We start from the raw sequence: 21,067 nt of genomic DNA, 5'->3' as shown, positions 1-21,067 counted from the left end.
CAGCAGGAAGCTCTCCACTGGGCAGTCTTACACCGTTAAAAGGCAATCTGTGCTTTCATGTTTGAATAGGAGAATCTCTTCCTCCTCATGCTGTACATCATGGCAGAGAACTTAGGAAAGGAGCAGAATCAGAGATACTCATGCAAGCAGCAGCAGTTCCTTAGCTTGCTCTTTCCAGGTTCCAGATCACTTTAAATCTTGAATTGCAGGACTCTGCTTGTGTTCCCTGGAGGCAAGGAGTGCATTCTACTGGGTCTTTAACCTAGTAGGTTTAATGACTGTAAACTGCGTGCTTAAGGTGTCTTCTACAAAGATGATGTGTCTGATATTTCAGGATTCTCAGAGGAGTCCTGAGCATTACATATGGTTATGAAATATATTTAGTTTAATAACTGAAACTAAATGCCGTAACAAGCACAGCATACAACTCGTGCTCAACATACCTGACCAGTCAAGCTCTTCTCAGAACAGAAAATTGATATTTTAGTTTTCTGATTATGTGAAAAATAGCTTTATTTATTTGCTTACAGACAGATCCAGTTGACTACGTGGAAAGCCTTTGTGAGAACATGCAGTTGTTTCAGAAGGAGGATTTTCTGACAGGAGACCAACTCTTGTTTGAATACAAGCCTGAGGTAAATATTCTTTGAACTCTGATTACATGTTTTGATGTAATCAAAACTGTATAATGTATAATATAGGCATGTATATAGGCATTTCTAATTAGGCATGATACAGGCACAGGTTTTATACTAATTGAAACACTTTTTATATTTAGAAAGCGAATCTCCCTTTTTGTAAGCTTGTTATGTCTTGTTCTTCCTGTGTTCAGACTGAGAAGTCTTTGCTGGGTCAGGCAGAGCCAGAGTTGCATTTGAACTGAAGTATTGTCTTGAACTTGTAGATCATTGCTGATGCCCTTAACCAGCTCAGTCCTCAGAGAGCCAACCTCGTTTTGCTGTCTGCTGCCAATGAAGGCCAGTGTCATCTAAAAGAGAGGTGGTTTGGAACGCAATACAGCGTGGAAGGTAAAACAACGGCAGAAACTTAGAGAATGTCTGATTCGTGCAGTAGAGGTATTAAAAGTGTGACAGCACAAAATACGACCACAGGGAAGTAGGGAAATGAATCCCCAGTACTAAACTGACCTCATCATTAGTCAAATGCTCTGTCCTACTCAGTAATTGTTCTTCTTTGTTTGGTATCAGTTGATTCCCACTCCTTAGTTTACAATTGTTTTAGGAGGCAGGAATCCCAGTGAGCCCTCCGCTTGGCTGCCATTCAAGTCCTGAGCAGGGAAAAGAACACAAGCAAGGACAGGGCATGTTGGTAGCTGGACTACTAATGCAGGCAGGTGTGATTTACTTTTTAATAGAACTGCTTCAGTCCTATTCCGGGGGAGTTCATAGGAAGGGATTTAGAAAGATTCATGATGAACCAGGTGACATTAAGAAACTCCTATTGTACTGCAAATCTTCATGGTGAAATCTTCATGGAGGTAGCTAAGAGATGAGATGGCTGGTCTAGAAAATAGGATAGCATTACCTTCCTGTTGAACTAAATGCATTTCATGTTGTTTAATAGATATTGACAAGTACTGGAGTGATTTATGGGCCAGTGACTTTGAGTTAAATCAGGATTTACACCTTCCAGAAGAAAACAAATACATAGGTAAGGCACCTGAGCATGAGTGAAATCTTCTCCCGATAATTTCTTTGAGAATTTTCTGTGGTTTAGAAACAATCTTTAATTTCCACCTGAACATCAACCTGGTTTTGCAAGTTAAAAAATATGGGAGCTCTGTTCACCTGAATTTTATTTAATATTCTTTTATTTATAAGAACTGAGTTTTTCTAAGGTGTAGACTTACAGATCATATAGCCATAACAAAGCAGGCCTCACACAATCAGTGAGAGTTAACATAGAGCTGCGGACACCTGAGAAGAGCAATTTTATTTGCTTAATCCTGCTCTTTTTGAAAGCATCTAAGTACCATCTGGCTTTGTTGCCAAAACCAAATGAAAACAAACCCCTAACTTGTATCCTGGATGGAATGCAGCATCACCGTTTCTGCACTGTTTCTGAGCCACTATTCTGATGTGGAACTGAAAAATGTTCTTTGGGTCCAGGGAAGCATTATCGTGTGTAATTTAGCAAAGTGGGAGGGGAAAAATGTATTTTGTTGATAATTTTGAAAACTTCCATGCATGTAGCTTGGCTGTGTCTGTGAAACCTACTAAATTCTGGGTTTGGTTTGTTTTTTCTTTTTGTTAGCCACTGACTTTGCTTTGAAAGTTGCTGACTGCCCTGAGACAGAATATCCAGTCAAAACACTAAGCACTCAACAAGGGTGTCTCTGGTACAGGAAGGATGATAAATTCAAAATCCCAAAAGGTAAACGCCATCGGGCTTTCCGAAGAATAGGAGGTCCCTGATTTTACCAGCTGGATTCGATTTGAAGGCAAATAACCCGTGATAGTGTTCACCGTTTAAACTCAGTGTTTACTGTCAGGTCTTCCGTGGTCCTTTTGATATGTTTATTAGCTACAATAACAGAGAAGTAGGTAAACTACCTTGCAACAAAGAAACCCTGCTGATATCTCATGTTAAAAAGTGGAATCACTGAAATATACTGACTTCTGAATGTGTTTGGCTGTGGACAGAATTTGGCAGACAGAATATGATACTGAGACAAGGACTTGAAAATGAAGGAACACATGAATTAGAAGAGACTATAGTCTGTTCTACAGAAAGAGAAAAATATAGCCTGGATCTGAGACAAATGTGGAAAATACATTGCTGCTTTCAAGCAGAATGTCACAATTTTTAGTGTCTGTTAAACATGTTTTGTGGAGTTTTCTTTTTTTATTTATATTGGTCACACCATGTGAGTTAGTATTCTGCAAAGCACAGCTTTGTGTTTTCTAATATTTGGTGTTTTTAAGGGAAGATTTTGGAGTGAAAAAGAGAAGATGTTTGATGATGCCTTAATATAGGCAAAAATATATTCTTATAGCTGAATGACTATTTTCATTAGACTCAAATTGTGACCAAAGAACAACCTGATGGAAATATATTTGGCTTTAGAAGGATGTCACTTTTTATACAGTTGCTCATTTAAGTTTCTTTTTCCCCACCAGGTTATGTTCGGTTCCATCTGATCTCTCCGTTGATACAGCAGTCTGCAGAGAAGTAAGGATTACATTATTTATGCTTATCTTGCAGAGTAACTAAATTGCTGTACCTAGTGAAAAACCACAAAGAGAGATTAATTTTAAACTGGAATAGAATAAGGCTTCCTTTTCTCATTTCTCACACTTTCCTCATGGTTTTATCTGTAGTTCGGCGAGGGCGGTTCTGCAGCAGGTCGTTACTGTAGCAAACAGATGCATAGGAGTTTCATGGTGCGTTATTCCCCAGTGCAAGTTTTGGAAAAAAATAATCTAACAGCAGCAGTGCACATACCAGACGGAAGTGCTTGGATTAGGAGTCGGTCCTGAAAAGAGCAGTCCACAGTTATGTTCTGAACCAGCAACTCTTGGGATTCACCTGGTAAGAGCAGGTGAAGAGACTATCGGCAGCATTTAGAAACCAACTGTCTGTTAGACAGACCTCAAGATTATAGCTCTGCACGTGCTGCACTTCTGCTAGTTTTCGGCTAGCATTGCCATTTGTAAGAAATTTCGTAGTGCTTTTATCATAAGCCTGCTGAGACCTTCACAAGTAGTGTTTTGGGAAAGCCTTTATAAATCCGTTTTCATCTTTGTTAGTTTGAACTTTGAATCAGAATCCAGGCAATAACAAAAATCTGAAAGCACGGACTGCAATTTCCACATTCTGTAGCCTGATTTGCTATAGCTTATTATTATTTTTTTTATCTTGTTAAATGGTCATCTCATTACTTAAGTCTTCAGCATAACTGAGTCCATCCGTCCCCCATTCCTTTAAGCAAAGTGTAATAATCTCATTTTCTGTGATTATTCAATGTTTTGAGCATTGGCGTGTTACAATGTGCATTCCTACCTTGAAGAAATCTTAAATTATGTGAAGCTGGAATCGTAACTCATTGCAAAGAATAGTTGAATGTTAAAATAATTGTTAAGTAGTGTCATGTGCTTTCTGGACGAAGGGAAACTTGCATTCTGTATTTCCAGGTTTGTTGAAAATTTCTTTTTGAATCTCATTTTACTCAAGTATTCATTTCTGTTGGAGAATTTCTTGTGTGTACCATCAAACTCATTGGGCTTGATTTTTATCTATCTTCTATTCCTTCCTTTTTTTCTTTCTTTTTAACCCTCTGCCCTTTTCTCCATCCAGCATAGTTTTGTTCGATACATTTGTAAACATCCTTTCCCACAATCTTGGTGAACCAGCTTATGAAGCAGACGTTGCTCAGTTGGAATACAAGCTAGTAGCTGGAGAGCATGGCTTAGTCATTCGAGTGAAAGGATTCAATCATAAACTACCTGTACGTACTGCTGATCTTCTAAATACTTTTATGCATGCTGCTTTTCAGTGTATGTGCTTTTTGTCCTAGCAGCTGGAGCCTAGCTGGCTGGAGCTTTGCATGTTTAGATGGGGTATTTTAAATTGGAAAATTTGTGTCTGTTCAGATACAGGATAATCCAGCAAATGCTTTTCCATGTGCTTAGGTGTATAAAGATGTAGTTTTATTCACTTAAATAAGCTCAAATTACTGACCTTAGGCTGACTTAAGAGAAATCTTCCTTTAATTAATAACTGTATCTCCATTAAGACTTTAACAGCTTTTCCTTTAAAAAGAGCTATGAGTCTTCCATGTCCCTTTAGAGTGTTAGAGCCTCTCCCATCTATAAGCTAAGGGAATTTGCATGCCGTCTGGAGAAGTATATCTGAAAATTGGTTTTGTTTACAAATTGACTTTGGAGATACAGCTTCTGAACATACTCATTTTGGGTACACTTTTTCTTTGTTGGGCTGCTAAGAGCTTACCTTGTGAGGATTGGGGGATCCCTGTTCCCATTTCTAAACGCTGGCCGTGTAAGACATGGCAAGCACAAACAGAGAGGATGTAGCGATCGAAGAGGAGAGAACCGCCAAGCTTCCTTAGACTTCCATTGCAAGAGCTTGACTGGAGCTTTAACAAGACTGTCAATCATCTGTCAGGCTTATTAATGTGAGGCTTAACAGGAAAAGCCAGAGGTGCAAATAGCGTGGTCTTGAATATTCTTTTTTAATCGTGAATGGTGCTCTGTTGTAATGTCATTGTGCTGGTCAGCTGTAGAAGGAAAAACTGGAATATTTGATACAGAAATGTTGGAGTTACAGGCTAGGTTTGTTTCAGTAGAATGTGGAAACTCCTATTGATTTGGGATATTGAGCTTATTTCATTCACTTTTGAAAAATGCAGTCCTTTTGAAACTGGCTGTAATTCGGTATAGAATTGTTTAGTGAAGAACAGCTAACAGAATTGAGGAATGTGCTTTAGTAAGCCTGCATGTCTCTTATATTGACCAAATAATGATGATATTATTATGATGATTATTATTATTATTATATAGGATTAAGTTTGTTTTAATTGGTTTTTTTTTTTAAAAAAAAAACCACAACAAAAAAACCTGACTTCAAACTGTTTTCTTTACAGCTTCTATTTCAGCTCATCATTGATTACTTGTCTGACTTCAGCTTTACTCCAGCAGTTTTTGAAATGATAACAGAGCAGCTGAAGAAAACATACTTCAACATCCTCATCAAACCTGAGACTCTGGCCAAGTGAGTTCTGGGGGAGGGCAAAAAGTGGCTGCACAGTGAGTGTTGAGGCTGAGCTGAAGAGCTCAGGAATCGCTGCTCTGTGCTCGTGGAGGCTTGTTCCAGGGTTAGCTTGTGGCTTAGAGAGCTCAAGCAGCTCTGCAATCAGCATATCAAACATGTGGGTCAGATTGGACATCCAGGTAGCTACCGTTCTGAAGCGACCTGTAGCCAACAGCAGGTGCTGAGGGAGGGCAGGATCAGCCCTCAGCAATGCTCCTGGGGACCATCTTCCTGTCTCCAGTATGATCCAGAGTCAGAAATGGGGTCTCTTACATTAAACGGCTCTTGACGGCCTGTGGTTTTGTTTTCCTTCTTGCATTACAGGGATGTGCGTCTCCTGATTTTAGAACATGGCAGGTGGTCCATGATAGATAAATACCAGACGCTGATGAACGGCCTTTCCATTGAGTCTCTCTTGTCCTTTGTTAAGGCTTTCAAATCACAGCTCTTTGTAGAGGGTCTCGTACAAGGAAACTTCACGAGCAGAGTAAGTACAGCTTCAGCAGCTGACACGCACTGAAACTTGTTCTTAAAATGTGCTTTAATACAGTTGCCCCAACTCCAGCACTCACCTGCCAGCTGACTGCCTCTTCTGTACTGGCAATCTGGAGGCTTGCTGGTCCAGGGCAGCTTCATCTCTAACAACTCAGGAATGCTCGTCTGGATAAGCCACTGGGGAGTCCATAGTTGCCGATTAGAACAGAGAGGTTTTTTTCGGGAACTTGGATTTCACCTGCAGAGAAGGGACAGTGTGGCGGAAGTACGCCTGTAGCCTGTTGCCCCTGCTACCCCCGTTTTTTGTATTGCTTGCTGTATTGATATATTTGATATTGAGAAATTGCCATGGTGGTGCCACAGGAGGAGGCTTCTCTCAAAGTACATTTGTCCTGGAAATTTGATTGCCTGCATGGTTTGGTCAAACCTCACTGAGGTCCAGTCATCTTCAGTCGTGTTAAACACCTGTAGTATCCATCAACGTCTTCTACCCTGGGACTAGGCCACACATAGTCCTGTCAGGCTTTTTAAAATAGGGTTGTTACGGGGCTTAGCTCCATGTATCCAGCGTCATTGGGTGCCTGTGTGTGGCGTGGGAGAGAAACCTCCTGCAATTATGATTTGTGCCAAGAAGTTTGTCTTAGCTGATGATGGTTGTCCTCAAACTGTTCAAAGCCTCCTAAAAAAACGTGCTAATGTCCTTTGGGAGGTCAGTATGTCAGCTGTCCCCTCCAGAGCTGTGGAACAGGAGGTCTGAGAACCTAATCATGATTTGCTAAGACCCTTCATTCAAAATGCTTTTATTGCTGCAGCCTCTGTGAGCTAAGCTTCTTTCACAGTGTGGCACGTGCAACCCTGTAACTCCTACACCAGTTCTACTGCTTCTCTTACTTCCTCCCATTTCTTCCACTTAAGCCCAAGAGTCTCCTTCCTAGAGCTCCAACTTCATGCACAAGAGAGGGGCCTTATCTCCTCCTATGTGCGCCCTTTGATGTTGTGATGGCTGACGCTATTTCTCTGGCTTCTGCATTCTCCTTCTGGAGAAGTTACAGTGCAAGAAACTGCCTGGAGACTCTTTGCTTTGCAGCTTGCTGCAGAGGTGTCCGGAGGCACTTGGGATAAGGCGAGGGGGCAGGGACGTAGGTGGCACGACAGACCTCGGCTGTTCTTTGCTCGGGGGGGTCACTTTCTCAAGCAATGCACTGTGGTGTGTGGTTGTGAATTGGGGTAATAATTCTCTTCTAAATAAAACTTATGTTTATGCTTTCTCTCCTAGGAAGCAAAGGATTTTCTGAATTACGTCGTTCAGTGAGTATCTCTTGACTCTTGCACCACTCATTATGTGGAAACTATAATCAAGTTAAGATTCTTTTCTGGAGGAAGGGGCCAGGGTGGGAGCGATGCAGAAATTCCCTTCTCCCCTCCTGGTTACAGTGCTGCCGGTGTTTGCAGGAGGTGACCGTTCATCATGGCAGTTCAAGCAGGACGTTGTTCTGGTTTGGGGAAAGGGAAAATAATGTCAGACCAAGTGTGTAAATGCCTGGGTGTTGTACTGGTTTTGGCTAAGATGTGAGCGGGTGTTTGACTCTCTGCTGTCTGTGCTCCCTTCAGAAAGCTCCAGTTCGCTCCTCTGGCCCATCCCTGCCCTGTTCAGTTCCGGGTGGTGGATTTGCCAAATACGCATCTGCTCTGTAAGGTGAAAACTCTCAACAAAGGTGATGCCAACTCTGAAGTGACAGTCTATTACCAGGTAACGCATTAGCTTGGTGTGTACTGGTCTATTCCCTCTGGTGGCTGCTGATCCTACGGTTGTACTGATGTCACAGCCTTGAGAGCAGTCTCTGGACAGGGATGTTGCAGAGAGTGCGCTGAAACCTCGTGTAAGCACATGCCCTTGGCCTAAGAGGCTAAACCCAGGTGGGCTTTCACAGTATGCGGTGTTCCCTGAAACCGGTATCTTCCCCTCCTGGCCTGTGCTAGTAGCTGGGTTTGTGCCTTGGCGATTTCCTGGTGTCCTCACCACTGATCTCATGGTCCTGGGCTGAGCCCCTCACCTCTCTTCGGAAGGCCATATTGAGGCCCCTATGGAAAACAAGAACTTTCCAGCTGTCCCTGCTGTGAACTGTAATTTAGTGCTGCAGTCCAGGCTGAGGTGTGTGCCACAGCTGTCACCTTGGTCTGAACTATAGCATTTAAGTCCACGAAATCACCCTAAATTCTTCATTTTCTTTCCAGTCAGGTGCCAGGAACCTAAGGGAATATACCCTTATGGAGCTGCTTGTGGTAAGTTAGTGTTTGTGTCTCCTAACTCATCGAAGTGTCTTCTCTGAAAACAGTGCTTGGAGCTAAGATAAGGCCATGGGGCTAAATGGTACAAAGGGGACGGCATTTATCTATTGCTCATTCTGCTTAAACTTCTGAGTGTTTGGGACAGGATCCCCAAACTGCTGCAGTGATGGACAGCACGGAAGACTGTTCTCAGCTGCCGACCCAGAAGACTGAGACCTCTCTTAATTCAGTGGGTGTAGTTGGAAAGGCAGCACTTCAGTTGTTTTCACGTGTTGTGATCACGTTTCTGTGTGGACCCCGAGGGGTGGCTGCAGAGGAGCATCACTTCTGCTGTAACGCACTACTTGTGCTCTGTTTCAGATGCACATGGAAGAGCCTTGCTTTGACTTCCTGAGAACCAAGCAGACCCTTGGGTGAGTTCACTGTAGAGGATAGCTCCTACGCACCTGCTTTTGCTGTTCCCTGGTATTTTTACTCTGGAAACCCTTCCAGCACAGTGCCTAATTCCTGAATTATTGTAATGGAAACAGCAACATAAACACATCAAAACCAAGAGCAGGCATCGATACAAGCTGCAGCCAAGTTGCTTTGGAGTCCTGTAAGAATTGCATCTATTACCAGTGTGTTAACTCAGAATTACTCAGCATCAGGTTGTTCCTTCTACTTCCTAAATCAGCCCCCCGTTCCTCAGGGCTGTTTTCACAGCGGCTCTGTGGTGCGTAGCAACCTCCCTCAGAGGCACCCTTCTACCTCAGGAAACTGGAACAAGCTTTTCACAGCTATACGTCTGTCACTCCGATGAATTAGTTTGCAGGAACACAAACACAGATACTCTGCCAAGCTTAAAAAGATTTCTTAAAAATGAGAAAACTCTGAAGTGCAGGGATGCAGGAAATAAAGGAAAGACAGCTATTGAGAATTTATATCTGAGATTTTTCTTTCTAAAGTACCAACGCTATTTTAACTTGTAGCGTGTCCTGTAAATGAAAATTTAATTGTGCGTGTGAAATAACTTTATTGTTTCTCCCCCTTTTTTTTTTTTTTAAAGCTACCCCGTGTATCCTACCTGCAGGAATACTTCTGGGATTCTTGGCTTCTCGGTCACAGTAGCAACCCAGGCAAACTAAATACAAGTAAGTGTGTGCTCCGTTGGGCCTGGTAAATAACTTTATTGTTTCTCCCCCTTTTTTTTTTTTTTAAAGCTACCACGTGTATCCTACCTGCAGGAATACTTCTGGGATTCTTGGCTTCTCGGTCACAGTAGCAACCCAGGCAACTAAATACAAGTAAGTGTGTGCTCCGTGGTTAATGTTTGTCACCGCTCCCAGGCTTGGGCCACGGGAGTCGCCCCTCAGCTGCCAGCAGCCATTTCTGGTGACCTTACTGAACTGCGTCCACCGCGTCCTCCCGGCAGAGGCTAGGCAGCAGGGCCTGGCTGATGCAGACCGCCTCTGCTCGAGGAGGTGTCTCGTGGGTCTGCCAGCCTGGGATTCGAGGAGTCAGCTTGGCCGTTCCTTGCTGTATTTTGCTGTGCAAAGCATCTCTGTAAATGGCAGCTGTTGGTGCTGTCGTCTGAACAAGGAGGACTTCAGCACAGGAAACTTATGGCAACTGGTTTTAGAAAAGTCAAGCTTAACAAGGTGGCCAGTGGACCTTGCATGTACTCAGGCACTGAACATCTGGGCCTCGTGGGATATAGTGAGGTATCAAAGTAACTATGTGACCATGTTTACGTGTCTTATTTTGTGTAAGTGGTGTATTCACAACATCCAGCTGGAGAATTATTACTGAGAGTGCTTCACTTAATATTATACTTGTTCTGTTAGGTCACAGCTGACTTCAGTTTGCTTTTGTTTGAGGTTTTCTGTGTGCCTGCTCTCATTTAAGAGTTCACACCTGTTTGAGGCTGTGGAGGGGTGGGGTTTTATTTGATGAGGGGAATTCGAAAGGGCATATCGAAAGAGTAGTCATGGCCTCAGCTTGTGACACTGCTGACAGCTGCGACATAGTGACTGAAAAACCACACCTAAATAAAGCAATAGCCTTAAGCGTCTTAAAACTGCAGCAGTCCTGACTTGAATAGGGAAAAGTAATCCACAGACTAAGTAAAATATCCCACTGCCCTTTTGAAGATACTCTGCCAGGAGAGCTAAAGCCGTTGCCGGGTAAATCCCGTATACCTGTTCTTCTGGCTCAGTTTCAGCAGACAGAACAGTATTACAGTTTTGTTCAAAGCTGAGGCTAACTTCAGGTGTTTGACCTGCCAAAGTTGAAGGGGCGTATGAAAAATAATACTGTGTCAGTGGAAGTTTAATTAGCACAGAGTACTGCTGCCTCTGATTTTTACATTTGGATGACACTTCTGTTAGCGAGGTCTGTGTCATCTGTGAAGGTTCTGATGTTTCAGAAATTTCACAATCCATCACATCACATTATTTTTCTTTCTTTTCGTCTTAATCCGGTAGAATGTAACTGTCTCTGTGCAGGGCTCAGGACTGCAGCTGGGGTTCCCGATACAGCACGCTGCAGCGCGCGCTGCCGTTGGGTATACCACAGCTTAGGTCCCTGACCGCATCACAGCAGCGCCTCCTCCTGCTGCTTGGTTATCTGAAGTCCCTGTGTTTGAACAATACTTAATATAGCTAAAAATCAGAGCGCTGGTTTTCTTCCCCGATGCTAGGGAAGATAGAAGAGATGGTGTTCACAGATGTGTGAGCTTTTCAGGGGAGGAGGGAAGCGAGCCTGTCCCAAACATTCCCTTGTCATTTGGGGGCTATTCTGCTACTTTACTCCTCGGTATTGGTTTTCTTCTTTTTCCTGCCTGATTTAATTATTTAACTCTCTTTTAGTTCTGAATTGGTTGACAAGAAAATAGAGGAGTTTCTTGCTTGCTTTGAAGAGAAAATAAAGCATTTAACTGAAGATGCTTTTAGCACCCAGGTAAAACTTGATCTTGAAAAGCTCTTCCTTGAACTGCTAAATGACACCTAAACTGGAGGATTTGGTTACATCTATCTGACATATTTCTGAGGTTTTCTGGACAAAGGACTCGCTTTTAAATCCTGCCTCTTACTCAGTTCTGCAGTCATTCTCTAAACACTTGCTCTCTGGCCATTTACAGTTACGTTTGAAAGCCATGAACTACCTTGTTAATGTAACTTGGGTTTTCTTTCAACTTCAGTGAATGTGATGGTAAATTAAGGTAGTTTTAAACCCTTTGAAAGTAATTGTTGTGTTGTTTTCGAATGTAGGTTACAGCTTTGATAAAACTTAAAGAATGTGAAGACTCCCACCTTGGAGAAGAAGTAGATAGGAACTGGAATGAAGTTGTGACGCAGCAGTATCTCTTTGACAGGCTGGCCCGTGAGGTTGGTGGTCCCTCGTTGTTGTCAAGTGATGCCAAACGGAACACTCGCATGTCCCTTTTTGCAGCCTTTTTAAATGCAAAGCATAAATACTAGTAACACACTGGTTCTAAAACTACATGCCATTTTAAAAAGGTTCTTTTAGCTAATGGGATATAGTTTGTAGAGAAACCATTTTTGTGTTTAAAATGACTTGAATCACCCCTGTGCTACTTAAACCTCATTCCTGTGGGTTTCAGATTGAAGCTCTGAAGTCTGTTACAAAATCAGACCTGGTCACCTGGTTCCAAGCTCACAGAAGCAACAGGAAGAAAGTGCTCAGCGTACACGTGAGTGTGTGTCAGCTTCGTGTTGCCAACTTGTGAAATGCCAAACTTTGGTAACCTCAGAGAGCCCAGGAAGGGTGGGGTAGAAGAGCTCTGTAATCTAACTTTTAATGCGGTGGCTATCCACATCACTGTTCATGTTTGCTAGACGTCTAATTCTTATTGTCGTTTGAATTGCACTTAAGTATCTGTATTTAATTGTCAGGGCAGGTGAACATTGAATGAGATCCAAATGATAGAAGCGTAGAGCCAAACTTCTTTTTTGGTAACTAACTTTTTTCCAGGTGGTTGGATATGGAAAACACGAAGGGGACTCAGAGATTGCAGCTGTCTCCGAAGCACAGAATTCTTCATCCGGTGAAATACCTCATCTTATTTTCTTGCCCCCGTCTTCTTTGATGACTAATGTTACTTCCATCAAGGACATCAAAGCCTACACATCAACTCTGAATGTTCTCCCTTACCATAAAATATTAAAATAAAATTGACATCGTGCCCTGCAGTGATGTGTAATACAGGTGCTTTCTGCAACATAAACATGACAAACCCATTTTTATTAAGACAGGGCTGTAGTGGTAGCTGGGATGAAGACGTCCGTTCAGATACTGAGGACGCTTTCCTCAAGTAAGTTTCCAGCCACCCTTTCTCATTAGTCTCCCACGTTCGTTAAGAATAGGCGCAGCCAGCCCTGGCTTCTAGCCGGAGCGAAGGGAGCGTGAGTTTCCCCCACCACCAGAAAGAAAGATGCCACGTTCTCCTCTCCAGCTGTCTGAAGGGGAGCCTTGCGCCTTTTTGTTCAGACTGTCTTGTGCATCGTTCCTGCAGCGCTGGAGCAGTTACAGCTCCTCAAAGAAGGTATTCTCCAGTTCTCCTGGAGGAGTTACGGAGTGGGAGGGAGGGGGGAAAAAAGCCTAAGGCTTCAATCTCACACTGCCTTTTTTTAGTTTTTCTGTATGTTCAACATAACATAGACAAAATTGAGATGAAATCAAATAAAAGCTAGATTTAACTGTGGAAAGAAAAACAGCTTGATTGCTACATGTAGTTACTTACTTACTCAACCGTTATTTAACTTGAAGCAAATGCAGTGATTCCTAAAGTGCTGGTGAGCTAGCAGAGGCGCAAGGCTGGATGTAGATTCCAGAAAAATTCTGCTCCTTTTGCTAGTTCATTAACTACTTTAAGAAGTAGGTGGAGCTGCAACGATTCCAGTGGGGGGAAAAAATACTACTAATATATTTCACATAAAACAATTGATCATCGCTGAGCTGAAAAAACAGTCATGCTGCAAAGGTTTATTATGAAATAAATAAATAAAAAGTCCATAAGAGAAGTTTGAAAAATCTATTTTATGAAGCTTTAAGATGCATCGAGTAGAATTATCTATGGTTACATTTTAATCTCAAAATAACAAAGTTATTTTGGGCAAGACACTGAAATGCCAAAAGATTTGATTATCATACAGGTGGAAGATAACATTTACGTAGCATTTTCTAACAAATTGTCCCATCAAAGGAATCCTCATATTTACACATTGCAAACATCAGCTAGATTTAAATGACGTCTTGCATTTTCCTTCTTGTTTTTTAAATATGTAGGACCCAGGAATATGATGCAACTGATACCAATGCCATGGCCTTCACAGTGGTTATACAAAGTGTGTATGCCTCGTGGCCCAGATTCTCCATGCTTTAGAAGCATCAGTAACAGGGCTCCAACAGCCTGCCTTTGAAGCCCGAATACACTGTCAGTATAGCAGAGTCCAGTATACGTTACTGCACAGCCAAGACGTTTCTTGTTTCATTTAATTGCTTATCTGCATCAGTAAGTCCAGTATCCCTGAGATAGGAACCACTGTAGTTGGAGGGGTCGGGTTCTCCAAATGGTACATACGTGATAACTGATGACTATCTTGGTATCAGATGTAAACTTTGCTAAGCCAAGGCTTGAATGTTTTCTGGTTTTATAACCCACTTAATGTTTACTGGCAGCAAGTCGTTTCAATAGCGGCTCATCATAAACCCAGCATTCTCCATCTTCATGGAATAACTAGAAAAGAGGGAATAATCAGATGTAAGCTTTTCATGACTCAATTGGAAAGGAACAAATGCTACGGGTTAGAGGGCATTTACACTGTTCAAATAAAGCTCACCCTTGTTTCCCATGAGGTCTCGTTCTCTTTTCTGGCTCTGGCTTCAGCTCTTTGTCTTTCTTCAAGCGCGTGCTTTGCAGCTGTGGCTGCATCGATGTCTCTGATTTTTAAGTTGTAGGTTACATCTTTCCATAAGCTTAAAAAAGAAATTTGAATGGAGACTGCTTTATGGAAGCAAAGTGCTACAAGGTTGTAGAAACATATTACTGGCTATTAGTCATCGATATTTGTTTGAATTAAGGTAGGTCTCACTTTATCAAAAGGGCAGAAAAAACCCAATATATATTAAACCACAACTGCACTATCTATTGCCAGCAGTGAGGAGGCTGTAGTGAGGCTCTCCCGACCTCCCTGGAACATTTGGTCCCGATGAGGATGTGACCGAGAACTACAGGTCTCCTCTTCCCCCTTAAGACCCCAGCCTGCTTGTGCCTTGGCTCTGCCCTGCAGCAAAGGCTAATGAAGAGCACAGTTTGTCCATGCAGTGCCAGTGAAGTGTACCATTAGTCAGACTGTGTACTGCAAACTTGAGTCTAACTAAAAAAAAGTCTTAATTTGCCCATTTAACTGAAGTTCTTACCAGCGAGACTCAAAGTCGTCTTGGTCCTCCAATTTCCTTACCTTCTTCTTAATTGTAGGCATTTTCTTGGTATCTATAAAGACAGCATTCTCCTAGAGAGCGAGATTTAAAAAAAAAAAACCAACAACAAAACAGTTCTTTATTAGACTTAAAATTTATATACTCTCACACTCTAGTACACTGGTTGTCAGGAAAGACATGGAAAACCATCATTCTTTAGATTCTCCTCTTGCTATAAAAATCAAGTTACCTTAAGAATAAAAGTCCTGAATTTACTTTGTTAATTTATCCCAAATTCAGTATTCTTGTGATCTTTTGGGTAGCTTCACAGGAGCTCCCAACTATTAATATTTGTTTCAAAACACCACCACCACCCCCCAAAGAACTTTTTAAGCACAATCTTCCAATTCTGATGAAAAGGCAAAACAAAAAAAAAAAAAAAAAAGGAAAAAAGCTGCTTTACCCCTGTTGTGTATTTTGCGTACATGACACCATTCCATTCTCCTTCAACTGAGCAGAAGGGTTTCTTGTCATTAGGAGAACTAAATAGAAAGAAACAGTAATTTCTCAGTTGTATTACAGTAACTGAAAGACCCGAAAGGATCAAAACTTTATCCTAGTCGCTTTACAGTCTGTTTTATGTCAGCCTTTAAAATGTCCATCAGCAATACAGAAAAGCTGAGGGTTCTGTTTACAAGTGAGAAGTTTTGCATGAATTAGTTCAAATGGATAAACCTTAAAGGGAGCGCTGTTCCAGCATAAGACAGGTCTTGCCTTAGGGCTGTATCTGCATTGAGAGTTTAGGCAACTAGTTACAGGCTTTTGAAACAGATTTAGAGTGATGAGTTTAAGCTTAAAAAGGTTTCACAAACTCAAAGCTTCTTCCCCAGACTACTGGGAAACACAAACACTAGTTCATAAATGACATCTATCAATGTGTGTCGAGAAGTGATTTAAAACCAAGTTATGGATCTGCTTTTGCCAGCATCACTTACTGACATTACAGCAGATCTCCAAATAAGATGAGAATCTCCACTGAATTCTCTGCTCTGGGCACGTGCACAGGGTCTAACCAAAATCCACCAAACCACAGGTATAAATAAATATGTAAAAGTCTGCAGCAGAGCTTTAATGACACGCTATGGACAGCGGTATTAAAAGGCTTGCTTCAGTATTTTTATTTTTAGGAGAAATAATGATGAAGAAATTTCAGATAATTCAGGAGTGAAAATTTAAATTCCTTTTGGTCCACAGCTGAGAATGTTTTAGAGCAGGACAAGGTAGGATGCAGGCCTATGCAGGTTTCCTCTCACAAATCTTGGCTATAAAAATGGCGGCCCATGACCGGTAATCATGAGCTAAGTTATTGCATGTAGCTATTGCAGTATTTTACACTCCTGACTCTTGGGGGGGGGGGGAACAAAACCACAAAACCAAAACAAACAGTCAGCATTTAAGTAAAGTGAGATTAACTGAAGAAACCTGCTTACAAGATTTCAGCTGTAATTCTGTGCTTCTTTCCTCCATAAAATGGTTTTGTGTGGAATACGATGGAAGCATTATAACCTGTCTTTGAGCAATTAATACTGCATTCTCCACCAAGTTCTATCCATGGCACAGTGAGAATAGACCTGCAATTATAAACATATATACATATATTTATAACCTTTTAACTGATAAATATTAAGCATAAAATATTACAAGGCATTAAAAACGAAAATACCAAAGAGAGCATTTACTTGCCTTCCATAACCGTTAGGAAAGGTCAAAATATAGTGTTCATCATAATCTAGGCATGTGACACATCCTGTGAAAGAAAAATAAAACCAGATTTTAAAAACCTCCAGCAAAACCTCTACAAAACTTTTCATAACGATCTCCTGAAAGAATTCACTAAAAACAGGCACCATAAAAAGGAAAGGTGAAGAGCTTTATTTAGATGCGGAGAATGCCTAGCTTCTAGAGAAGGCAGGGAGAGTTGTGTTTACGTGAAAAACTGGGCCCTGAATGATTTCAGCAAAGAAAGTGTGCAGGAATCACCGATTCCTACGTACATAAGCAAATATTACATAAAAATCAAACAGTCCTTATGTTTAATAGGATGACTTTAAATAATTTCCGCAAAAATCCTAGTTGCAGAATGTAAATTTATCTTCTATTGTTAAATTTACACACACATACCTTGCCCTATGTTATGAACCCCAATAGACATTCCTAAGAATTTTGACTTGGTCCATATGTGAGCATTGAACTGTATCCTCTTGCTAAAACACTCTGCGTAAAATGCTGAAACTGAAGAAAAAGGTATTAAAAATAGCAGCACAAGACATTAATACTATTGTTTCCAAATTCATTCATCAGGAAATATTTCGAAGTGCTTCATACTTACATGGCAACAGAGTTTGCAATTTGTTTCTCACAAGAACACAGTTTATAGAGAAAACCTTCAGCTTTTAAATTTGGAGAGAAAATGTAAATCCAAGATTTAATCCAAGAGCTGACTTTACTGTCACTCCTAGCCAGCTGCCATCTCAGTTAGCAAAGTTATTGTCAACTTACTTGGAGGATGATGAGACACTTGCTCTGCCACAAACGTTACACTGCTTTTACTGACCCAAGGAACCGGTCCTTCTGAAACTGGCTCCTGCACGATAGTAGAGAGGATTTTCATCACTGACAGTGTTTACAAAACACTGGACGCTTCCATGTTTAAAGGCTTCTAACAATGTATTGCAGCAATTTTGACATATTTGTCAGTTTGTTAGTTTGATGGGGAATAACTCCTTACTCCTGAAACTACGATGTTTTCTAAAGAACGTGCAGCTTCTACTCTCTCGGTTTTAAGTATAAATGTATTTGGGGAGATGCCCCCAAATACAACAGTTAACTGAAAGAGTCGTGTATAAACCCAATTACAAAGTAATATTCAAATACACTTAATTTCTTATTAACTAATAAGAAATGGGTGGCAGAAATAGTTTTCATTTTTGCTTCTGATAAAATCTGATATGCATATTAATAATTATCAGATTATATGTATCACAAAACCATAAACCAACATTCATTTCCTGTGACAAATCATGAAAAGTGTAATTCATCATTAGAAGCAATGGAAGCACAAATACAATATTGTCTTTATGCCAGCAACCAGGAGTCCAAACATTCACCTCAGAAACACGAGAAGGATTTGAGCAACCTAATGGGGGGGTGGGGGTGGTAGAAGCAAATTAAATGGGAAAAATACATGGTTTATATCTAAACAATCAGATGTTTAGATATGCTACACTGAGGCTACATGAAGTATCTCACAACAGCACTTCCCACATCATCGTTTGCAGCTTTCCCAAGGTGAGAAGCCTAAATGAGGTGTTTAAAAAAAAAAACAAACAAAAAAAACCCAACAACAACAAAACCCCCCATACCAGGCTGCACTGCAAGTGCTAGAGCTTTTCTCTAGAATCAGTGGGGCACTGTGTGACTATGGTTCACGTGCATAAGTCTGATTAATCCTTGAGTCCCAATGAAACTTGGACAAACAAGAGAAAAGCTCATACATTGGTAGATGATTTCAGATTACGAGAGTGGCACTACTGTTACTGTGTCCTTCACTTCACCAGACATACTCCAATAAAGTACAAAAGGAAGAGTAACGGCCAGACACAGATGCACAACTAAAAGTATTATCCAAGCTCAGAATCCAACCTTCAGAAGTCTACAAAAAGATTTTAAAAGGAGAACTAAAAGGAGATTCAGACTAGATATAAGGAAGAAGTTTTTTACACTGAGGGTGGTGAAACACTGGCACAGGTTGCCCAGAGAGGTGGTGGATGCCCCATCCCTGGAAACATTCCAGGTCAGGTTGGACGGGGCTCTGAGCAACCTGATCTAGTTGAAGATGTCCCTGCCCATGGCAGGGAGTGTTGGACTAGGTGACCTTTAAAGGTCCCTTCCAACCCAAACTATTCTATGATTCTATAACTAAATATACTGGAGAAACTGCACTGCTTTCTAGGTTGTAAGCGAGGAAAAGAAACCCCACTGTTAAAAAACACAAGGGTTTAGAGAAATGATTAAAAAAAAACCAGAACTTTGGACAGAAAGGAATTCATACTCAGTGCTATGAAACAGTTCGGGAAAAAAGAGAATATTTTCAACATGTCAAATAGTTCTTAAAAAACTAATAGCTCAAACTCTGTTATGCAAGATATTTTCAACTTCTGTCCGAAGAAAAGGAGGAAGGAGGGGGGGGAAATCAGTTAAGAAATTGCCACGGTTTGTCGATTTTGCTACTTAAACATCGCATTAGCCATTTCAGTCAGTATATTAATAAAGTATATTATTTGGGAATTACTCGCATGCATTCTAGGCACCAAAGAACATACCACAAGAAACTAACCATATCATCTTCACCTTCAGTGCCTGGTAACACCCAATGACATCGGAAGATCTCGCCCAAAATGGGATTGTAAGGCTTTTTAGCAACTGACCCTTTTCTTCCTGCATGAAAAGCTGAGAGGTACCATTTAACCACTTGAACCATTCGTTCCTTTGGATCCTTCTGGTCACTAATGCTACATGGGCCAAAAGAGAGAAAAAAAGTACAGGTGAAATGAAATACAAGCAGGTACCTCAAAGACAGGAAAGCTTTTTGGATGTTTGGTTGTTTTACAGCTAGAAGTTTGACTACTTTGACTATTTTTCAAGTTTAGATCAAAACCCAAGCAATATTCTTCAAAACTACCAACTTACTTTCAGCAACCCACAAGGGCCATAAACAATATCAGAACCAGTTAATGCTCTACTTTAAAAATCAAATACCTGACAAATAAGTCCGGATGTGCAAAAAAGTCAGCATACATTTCCAACAGTGATCTTCTTTCCAGGATAAAAGTTGGAAGAACCACCTGGGTGAAGAAAAGCAACTCTTATAGATCAAGATACTTTAACACCCTGCACAAAAGCGTTCTACGTACTAACTGTAAATAGCATACAAAGCACCCAAGGCTTTGTGTGCCTGTAAGCTGATTGTGTTCTCAAACTTACCAATATAACTTACCTGACTTCTGACATATGCAGGTCAGTTGGCATCTTCCATAAAACCAAAGATTTAAGAGGAACTGTCTCCTACCTTACATATATTCTAGTCCCACTTAGAGCATATCCAACTACACAGCTCTTAGAGCATATCAAAGGCTGTTCTTAATTACAGTAACACTGATTATTTAATTTCATTTATATGTACACTGTCAATTTTCAGTTATAGTCAAAATCTCATCACATATAGTCACATCCTCTCATATGCCTCTCTATCAAGATGAAGGTTAATCTCTTCCCTACTACTTTTCTTCCCCTACAGCATTTGCAGGTTCCATTCTTGTGGATCTGCTGTCTGCTTCAGTGTGGTACAGACCACTGTTGAAAGCAGTGTTGATTGCTGTTGTTGACTTTAAAGTGATGCAGACAAGATGCACACTCATGAGGATTCCTGGCAGCTTAACTTGAGATCAGTAATTTTCAACTATTCCAGGAGTTCCCAAAACAGACACATTTTGGATCAATTCCTATTCAGAACTGCCAGAAACCTTCCGCAGTTTGCCTGTGAGCTGCTGGCTACTTCTCCAGAAAAGTTTTATCTTTTTATTGTCTATTGTGAGTTCCAGACTGGACAGTTAAAGTCATCCACTTAAGGAAACTAATGATAGGATTGATCTCTCCTACTCTTTTTCAATCTGGAATTATTTGTTTAAATGTAACCAAGCTGCCTAGAAAGATCAACACCTTCAGAATGTTGTTCATTCAACCTTAACACAGACACCAACATGAATCACATTCACAAAAAATCCAACTTTTTACTTGCCAGACCTACACATGGCATTTTAAATTACACAAGCAACTTACTCAACAAGATCCCAATTAAGCAAAGCGTTTCACTACGTGCTTAATTCCCTCTTTTATTTTATTTATGCCTTATTGAATGTCACCATACACTGGGAAGATCTTGTAGATCTTTGTTCTAGGTAGCTAAAGACAGGAGAAACATTACTACTGCATGGAGAAACATTACTACTGC

General features: G+C 40.9%; 2 protein-coding genes across 3 annotated transcripts in view; one reads left to right on the top strand and one right to left on the bottom strand.

The window, feature by feature from the left end:
- Nucleotides 1-12,767, top strand: part of NRD1 (nardilysin (N-arginine dibasic convertase)) — a 55,167-nt gene extending 42,400 nt beyond the window's left edge. The window contains exons 18-34 of the mRNA XM_009318726.1: nt 531-635; nt 905-1,028; nt 1,585-1,671; nt 2,275-2,394; nt 3,141-3,192; nt 4,318-4,468; nt 5,624-5,751; nt 6,115-6,277; nt 7,562-7,593; nt 7,897-8,035; nt 8,521-8,568; nt 8,935-8,987; nt 9,777-9,860; nt 11,424-11,514; nt 11,826-11,942; nt 12,179-12,268; nt 12,550-12,767. Of these exons, the coding sequence (XP_009317001.1) occupies nt 531-635; nt 905-1,028; nt 1,585-1,671; nt 2,275-2,394; nt 3,141-3,192; nt 4,318-4,468; nt 5,624-5,751; nt 6,115-6,277; nt 7,562-7,593; nt 7,897-8,035; nt 8,521-8,568; nt 8,935-8,987; nt 9,777-9,860; nt 11,424-11,514; nt 11,826-11,942; nt 12,179-12,268; nt 12,550-12,747 (1,782 nt within the window). The 3' untranslated portion in view covers nt 12,748-12,767. The remainder of the gene's footprint in view (nt 1-530; nt 636-904; nt 1,029-1,584; nt 1,672-2,274; nt 2,395-3,140; nt 3,193-4,317; nt 4,469-5,623; nt 5,752-6,114; nt 6,278-7,561; nt 7,594-7,896; nt 8,036-8,520; nt 8,569-8,934; nt 8,988-9,776; nt 9,861-11,423; nt 11,515-11,825; nt 11,943-12,178; nt 12,269-12,549) is intronic.
- An 828-nt stretch (nt 12,768-13,595) lies between these two features.
- The window catches only part of OSBPL9 (oxysterol binding protein-like 9), a 56,434-nt gene continuing 48,962 nt past the window's right edge, over nt 13,596-21,067 (bottom strand). For both annotated transcript variants that reach the window (XM_009318722.1, XM_009318723.1), the window contains 10 exons: nt 19,816-19,901; nt 19,394-19,568; nt 17,557-17,641; nt 17,179-17,289; nt 16,741-16,804; nt 16,488-16,628; nt 15,461-15,539; nt 14,998-15,089; nt 14,418-14,553; nt 13,596-14,314 (listed from right to left, as the gene is read on the bottom strand). In XM_009318722.1, coding sequence (XP_009316997.1) covers nt 14,240-14,314; nt 14,418-14,553; nt 14,998-15,089; nt 15,461-15,539; nt 16,488-16,628; nt 16,741-16,804; nt 17,179-17,289; nt 17,557-17,641; nt 19,394-19,568; nt 19,816-19,901 — 1,044 coding nt within the window. In that variant the 3' untranslated portion in view covers nt 13,596-14,239. The remainder of the gene's footprint in view (nt 14,315-14,417; nt 14,554-14,997; nt 15,090-15,460; nt 15,540-16,487; nt 16,629-16,740; nt 16,805-17,178; nt 17,290-17,556; nt 17,642-19,393; nt 19,569-19,815; nt 19,902-21,067) is intronic.

The sequence above is a fragment of the Pygoscelis adeliae genome, unplaced genomic scaffold, assembly GCF_000699105.1.
Source record: "Pygoscelis adeliae isolate BGI_AS28 unplaced genomic scaffold, ASM69910v1 Scaffold82, whole genome shotgun sequence".
NCBI classification, from domain to species: domain Eukaryota; kingdom Metazoa; phylum Chordata; class Aves; order Sphenisciformes; family Spheniscidae; genus Pygoscelis; species Pygoscelis adeliae.
The sequence above is the reverse complement of the archived record's forward strand: the minus strand, read 5'-3'. Positions and strand labels throughout refer to the sequence as shown.